Genomic DNA, 7230 nt, shown 5'->3' with positions numbered 1-7230 from the left:
AGACAACCTAACTTGAACTATCGAACTTGGGTCGAGCCAGCCAAATAGGTCTTGTCAACCAACCTTTATACTTCAAACCTAAATGTGAGCCTGAATCGAACCAAACCAAACAAGAACTACGAGCCCAAATGGCCTATCCAAATTTATACTTTGTGCACATTCCAACATTCCTCGAGCCATTTATGCTTGCACATCTAGCCATCTCATCATTCTATACAATAAGGAAATCACAGCAAAATTTATTAAGCATACATTCAAAAATAATGCAGGAAGATTCAATAATAATCATTAAATAAAAAATTATTTGAATTTCAATTAATCAATATAATTCTCAACTAAATTTAAAGTCAAAAGGAGTTCCACTTTCACGTTCTGAATCAGTTTGTACCTCACAAGGATGTCTAAATAAATTCAACAAAATAAATACATCCTCCCCAAAGGTGAGACCAGAGTTCCTGGCCACGTCTCATGTAGAGAGTCCAGTAGTTTTACAAATGGGGCATATATTCTTTTGCATGAGCCATTTCTTAACACACTCCCTATGAAAATTATGCCCACAATCCAGTGTCCCCATATCTGCTTCCTCTTTATACTCTTCCTGCATATAATGACAGCAGAGATGAACAAGCCGAACACATTGAATTTTTCTAAAACAATTAGATCACAAGTATATTCGAGAAGGAAGAAATGTACCTGACATATACAGCACGGCTCTGACTCAACTTCGCCTTCTTTTCGAACGTCTACGTACTTCCGCTGCTTCATATGACGCAAAATAGTTTCTTCATTTAATCCTGTGCAAACATTTCCAATGCGCTCCTCCAGCGCCAACAGTTCCTGTAAGTATTAACATTTTTTTTTGGTTAAGATAATTAACTTTTTATCGTATAATCACACGTGAAATGTTGAACAGTCCTTCCTCACCTCATAAGACATGTTATCAACGTCAAGCCGCATATCTCTATGTCGATCATGGATATCAGCCATCCCAAAAAAGATCGACTGATCCAGGATCAGAAAATCCTAGCACGGAAGCAGCATAAGTCATTTAATTTAGAAAAATGGTTTTACTAAAACATAAGAAGAAATCTTTCAGAACTTTTTAGGAGTGGGGTAAGAGTATAATCAAACATTTATTTTCATCAACTACAAAAACTAACCTCAAATCGCAAACCTTCTCCCCTTCGCATGAGATTTAAAACACTGCGAATCTGCTAAAACAAAATAATATTAGTTAAATCTAAATGCAACCCCCTCCAGAAAAGAAAGGTCCCGTCCATTTGTATTGCAACAAGGAAAATATTTTTCTCAATATTAAAATTTATGCAACACATAAACCCAGACCAGTATTAACTGGTAATGAAGCAGAGGCTAGATTCTTTGTCGAGCATGTGGCTAAGTATCTGGTATACCCTAGTCAGTGATGGAGACCCATTGTAGACACGTTATGCTTTATGACTGAACTCGTTTGATCATATTGGAACCAAAGTATATAATCCAAATGAAATAGTAGAACTGCTCTAACTGACAATTAGCAACCATTGAGCACTGTGAGAAGTTTGTTCCATGAAGTATATTGGAACAATCCACAGATGCATAGAGCAGTCAAGCATTTTAGCAAAAATGTCCTCCGTCCCAGCAGCTACCCAGAAGTCCACTAAAACTTATATTTTTTTAAGTTAAAAAAAAATCTTTGCCTCAATCCATTTTTCAATACAGATTGAAAGAACCATTTGTACAATATTTATGGTTTTAACTACAGAAACACGGGATTTAACATGCACTTCATATTTTTTATTTTCTTCTTTACGTGGCAGGGCAATAAAGATTAGGTCTTAAGAAATAAGAATTATTACTAAAAGACACTGTCGATTAAAAGGGTGAATCAAGAGGGTGAAGTAAAAAGACTTCTGTGCAGCTAAATAAAGGGACAAGAACGCCATGGTTTCCAAGAGATTGAGAGAGTAGTGTTATCTTTTAGGTTAGGGTTATAATGAAATGCAGGAATTCCATGTTCTTGAAATAAGTTCTATGAAAAAGTTATTTGATCACATCTACTAGAAAATACAAATTGTTGGGTCATTGAAAGAGAGAGTGTAAAATGTTAATAAGATAAACATAGTTAAAGTAAGGCAGGTAGCATAGATGCCTGGCCATACTAGTGATAGATAAAGACACGTGGATAATTAATGGAACTAGAATTTAATTGGTTCACAAGTTGCAAAGACAGAAATTTCTATCCACAACAGCTATGGGATCCTACTAAAACTGGTTCAAGCTATGCAATCCCCCAATGCAACGCATAGGAAGTAAATTTAGTGATGACAATTCAACACGGTAGCAAAGAATCGCTAAAATGTGTTTTCATATACATTTCAGAATAACTCACTAAGAGCAAATTTTGGTACAATGAATATTTCAAGAATCTCTTCTATGTGCATCAAGTTAATGACCATCCTAATGTGACATCACACTGAATTTAATTTAATACCAAAAAAGGAGAAAGGTAATTATACAGCAACTAAAATTTTTTCTCACAAATGGACAAAAACGAACGATGATTTGACCAATTCATTTTCTGCTTTAACCCTGACTATAAATGATCAAATTACAGGTTCCAGCAATTCAAGGATGTTTACAAAAGCTCATGAACCATATCACAACCAGACAGGATTTAGGAAATAGCATATGCTCTAAGAAGGCAAGTACCCAAGGAGACTCATGCTGGAAAGATCATGTTCTGGTAGAATTCTTGAAATTCAGGTTACAAAAAATAAAGTTTAAATTACAACATGGTGTCACGAAGGAATCATTGAACAAGTTTTATGTAAATAAGCTAAATGGACTACTGATAATGTTAAAACCAAATTTTCCTTTAACAAACTAATGTCTATTAACTGCAGGAAATAAGAAGATAAAGTACATACCTCAGAAACTAGCCTATTTCTTCCTTCACTGGCAGTAGCAAGAGTTCTCAGTGAATAAGGTACTCTGAAAGCACCATCAAGATGTCTCTCCAACAACATTGCTGACCTTGAGTTTGATAGATGATGCCTATGATTACCAGATCCAGGAGAAAGTGTTGTCTGCTGAGAAGGAGAAGAACCAGAACGTAGAGCATGATTACTGCTCTGACCTCCGGACTCTGTACCTGCCGAAGACAACAAAGATCTGCGAACAATTTCCGACAGTCTCCTCGGATATTCTGGAGAACCATGGTGGGGAGCCCAAGGAGGTATGGATGAATTGACCCTTGAACTAGAGCTACTCGGAGGAGGAGCTGCAACATTTCCGGCAATAGTGGTATTTCCACCAGCTAAACTCCAATTTGTAGGATTTTGTGATGAACTTCTTGGATCAATAGGAGGTACAAACATAGGTTGTTCTGAAATGTTTCTTGGGACATTTCTGACATTAGGGTCTTCATAAAGCACAGCACCTCTCTCTCCAGGAATAGCAGAACCTGATGAACTGCTTGCTCTTGAGCTTGATGTTCTGTTCCACCTCGACTGTGGATTACGTCGCAAATATGGAACATGCATAAGAGCAGACGGTACTTGAGAACTTCCATTTTCTGCTGCAGATGCTGACCGGGAATCAAATGCATTATTTCGAACATGAAGTCTTGATGAATGCTGGGATGACAAAGCATTTACATCTCCAACATCAACCTCTGTACAAAACAGATTCCCAGGTACAGAATCTTGTTGGAATGATCCATTAATCCTCAAACGGGAACTCGGGCGGGAACTTTCAGAAATTACTGTAGCAGTCGAAGTAAGAGGAGTTCCTGATGCATTCACTCCAAAGCCAAGTCCATGTCTTGGGTTTGCTTGCCCTTGTACATTCATGAACAAGTTGTTCTCTGTGGGTGTGGACATATTTACAGTGCTTGTTGCGTGCTGAGGGGCTGGTAAAGCATGCCATAGACTGCTTTCAGCATGATGAAAATAATTTGAACTTCCAGAGCCAGAAGACTGTCCAATGTCTTCTTCAAGTACTTTCCTTTTACATGATAAGCGTCGTCCTTCAACAGCACAACCGGGCCTACCATCGATCTCCTCCATTGCAGATCCACCACTTCCGGCAGGCAGCCCAAAAGGATAGGATGAACTACTGGCTGATGGCATCCACTCATTTAATGATCCAACAGATTTGTATGCATTAGGACGCTCCACAATCTGACAATCTTCATCATTGTCTAAAGACCTTGAACTGATGTTACGATCCTGAGGAAGGGAATCAGGGGTAGTAGTTTGCAAATACCCATTTGTAGACTGGTTGCTATTCAAGTTTACATCAACATTATTCAATGACAGAATATTAGAGGCTTCATAGCGCTGTTCTCCCAATGTGAAAGCTGGTCCAGACCGGACACTCGTCAATGATGGCCATCCACGTTCTGCTTCTCTTTCATTTCGACCAATATGACTCAATGCCGCATTTGAACTACTTACACCACTATTCCACCCACTTAAGATCCCCTCTTGGTTTGCATGATTCAGATACGAAACATTTGTGCCACTAGAGGGTATCATATAATCTGGTAACGGATGTTGGGAGGAAGGCTGCATGTTATTCCAAGATATCTGCTGATCTATGCCAGCATCATTTGTTTGGGATCCATTATCAAAGCATATATTTTCACGCAAGGTACTGACACCACTCCTTTGCCCTTGCATTAGGACTACGATGTTCAAACACTCGAGACAGGTCCAAATGGTATAATAATGGAGACAAGATATCCAGCACTGTTGTTCTTCAGCAAATCTGACAACATTAAACCAAGAAACAAAGGTTATGTATTGATAACTCAGAAGTCACAAAGGTATGCCAAGCATAGAGACTGTACATAGCATGAATAAGAAAGAATGGCAACCACGGGTGCAAACCAGTAAAATAGTGGTTGCTAACAAACTAAAATAATCCACATTTTAAAAGGCCAAAAGGATTCATAGAAAAGTCAACACGGTTCAATATTAACAGAGTGCAATCCAATGGCAACAATTCTAGACTATCTAAACCCAGAATCGTTTTATCTTAAATAAGATAGAAAACATAAAATAAAGTTAATTTTCAGTAACATTTTGTTTCAAAACGAGTTTGGTATATTCCATCCACGACTCCAAAAGATTTGATTTCACATGAGGCGTTAATGCCCAATGTAAAACTACAACTGCATTAGCATAAAGAGCAGTACTACCCGTCTTGGGAACTTAACATTGCTCCATGTGTCAACACACGCTATGAAGACGACAAAACATTAAGCACCGACAAAGAATTTGATACGTAATCTCCCACGCGTACAAAGAACTGCATCAGTGAATTTTTTCGACCTCTCAAACTCTACATCAAACACCAAACTAATGGCAGGAACGAAACATCACCGACCAACAGCAACATTGCAATCAAAAAAAGCAAAGAAGAATCCACGCTAGTTATATCAAAATTATACGCTTCCGAGTATATATATGAATGTGTGTGCAGACATAAAAACATCCAGCCACAAATAGAGAAAAAAGAGATTATAAAACAAAAAGGAAAATAATCTTTGGGAGAAAAGAATTCGTACAGAAACTCAAGAATCTTAGATGAAAACAGAGAGGCTTCAAAACACATTTAATCATAAATCACCCACATATACAACCATCTTGAGAGTAAATAATTGAAAGGACAAATAAAGATTATAAAACTGAAAGGGCTGGAGAATTAAAAAAAAAAAAAAATTTCCAAAAATGAAGAGACCAGAGACTAAACCCATTCAAGAAAATGGCTAGAGAAAGGCTGATAGATAAAACCCATAAAACAAAAACGGCAAAGAAAATAAATCTTGAACCCCGAAAAGAAAAACAATAAACAGGATGACACCATCAAATATCGATACAGAAATGGAAGAATCGGGGGAATTTTTACCAGCCCAAGAGCAGCAGATTGAGCAGCAGATCTACGATCAAGACCTAAACACAGCAAAACAAACCTGAAAAAAAAAGGTCTTTATTTAAAACATTGTCTGAAAACTTTGAAAAAGATGAAAAACTCTCTCACCCACCTCTCTTTTCTCTTCACAGACATATAAGAACAGAAGAAAATAAGCATATATATGAACACAAAACTCACCGCTTTATCAAGAAAACACGTAAAGAGAGAGAGGTTTCCTTGGATGAGATGATGAGATCGGATGAGATGATGTGGTGTGAAAGAGAACAGATGGAAAATCAGGGTGGGATTAATGAGGACATCAATCTTTAATTTACTCATAAACACACCCCAACTTAGGCCAACACAGCCACACGACACAGACAGAAACTATTAAAGAAAAATGTTAAAAAGGAAGAAAAGATTTATTGAACTTTTCCTTAATGCAATAAATAACAAGTCAGACAAAAGGATTCACCTCTCCTCTCAACAGTTTCAAGTGATGCGATGGAAATGAAATGAATTTGAGATGGAAAGGAAAAGAAAATGAAAACGTGAAATGAATGCACTGACCAAAGGTAAATATTTTACGGTCAAATTGGACATGAGCTCCTGTTGGGTGGCTGGAAGGCTATATTGTTTGGTACTATCATTAAGATTGATTATTGATGCTTTCTTAGGGGGAAGGAAAATGAGAGGAAAATGCAAATGTTTTACTTTTCCTTTTCCTTTGTTTGGTAGTATCATTAAGAATGATAGTCTATACATCACATAGCTGGCTGGCTGCCTTTGTATTTCTTGTCGACATGTTATTAGGATGAATTAGATAACAATTAACAAGGTTAATAATTTGTTTGTTGTTCATAAGAATATGACCTAAGTCCTTATTTAGTGGGGAATAAAAATTTAAAATCAATTTTCAGAAAATTCTGATGAAATTTGTAGTTGAAAAGTTGTGACCATATGTAGAATATGTAATTAAAATTAATTATTAACTTTGACTTAAATTAAAATCTGAATTTTAATTTCTATCAAACAAGAAATTAGCAGTAGTGTACAAGTCATTCAAGACTTGTAAGTGTGTTTTAGGGTAACTTTGCCTCTCTTTGTGGGTTTGTTCTTTTCAAGATGGTTGTTTGAAAGTTAGATTTTGTTCCATAGGGTAGGTTATGGCAATATTTATAGCAAACTAATTTCAATAAAGAAAAAAAAAAGGAAATTTGTTGAAAGAAATATGTTGAGTTTAAACTAAATTTGTTAGAAATTTCGAAAATCTAAAAGAATGTAAAGTTGAAATTTGTAGGCATAAAAAAT

At 36.5% G+C, this 7230-nt stretch overlaps 1 protein-coding gene across 4 annotated transcripts; it reads right to left on the bottom strand.

Moving 5' to 3' along the window:
- Window positions 1–288: 288 nt before the first annotated feature.
- On the bottom strand, window positions 289–6531 carry LOC111401351 (probable E3 ubiquitin-protein ligase RHG1A). 4 transcript variants are annotated; one of them, XM_023029052.1, is made up of 7 exons: window positions 6050–6524; window positions 5914–5977; window positions 2928–4770; window positions 1161–1214; window positions 925–1023; window positions 694–837; window positions 289–598 (listed from the first exon to the last, which is right to left on the bottom strand). In XM_023029052.1, exons 3-7 carry the CDS (start codon window positions 4680–4682, stop codon window positions 467–469), a joined length of 2184 nt encoding a protein of 727 aa, XP_022884820.1. In that variant the 5' UTR covers window positions 4683–4770; window positions 5914–5977; window positions 6050–6524; the 3' UTR covers window positions 289–466. The 4 variants fall into 4 exon arrangements, with proteins under 4 accessions (XP_022884820.1, XP_022884819.1, XP_022884821.1 ...); XM_023029051.1 differs by having other exon boundaries at window positions 6118–6523; XM_023029054.1 differs by having other exon boundaries at window positions 294–598; window positions 1161–1211; window positions 6118–6518.
- Between the last annotated feature and the right edge of the window lie 699 nt (window positions 6532–7230).

This window comes from Olea europaea, chromosome 10 (assembly GCF_002742605.1).
Source record: "Olea europaea var. sylvestris chromosome 10, O_europaea_v1, whole genome shotgun sequence".
NCBI classification, from domain to species: Eukaryota; Viridiplantae; Streptophyta; class Magnoliopsida; order Lamiales; family Oleaceae; genus Olea; species Olea europaea.
This window is presented reverse-complemented; position numbering and strand designations above follow the sequence as displayed.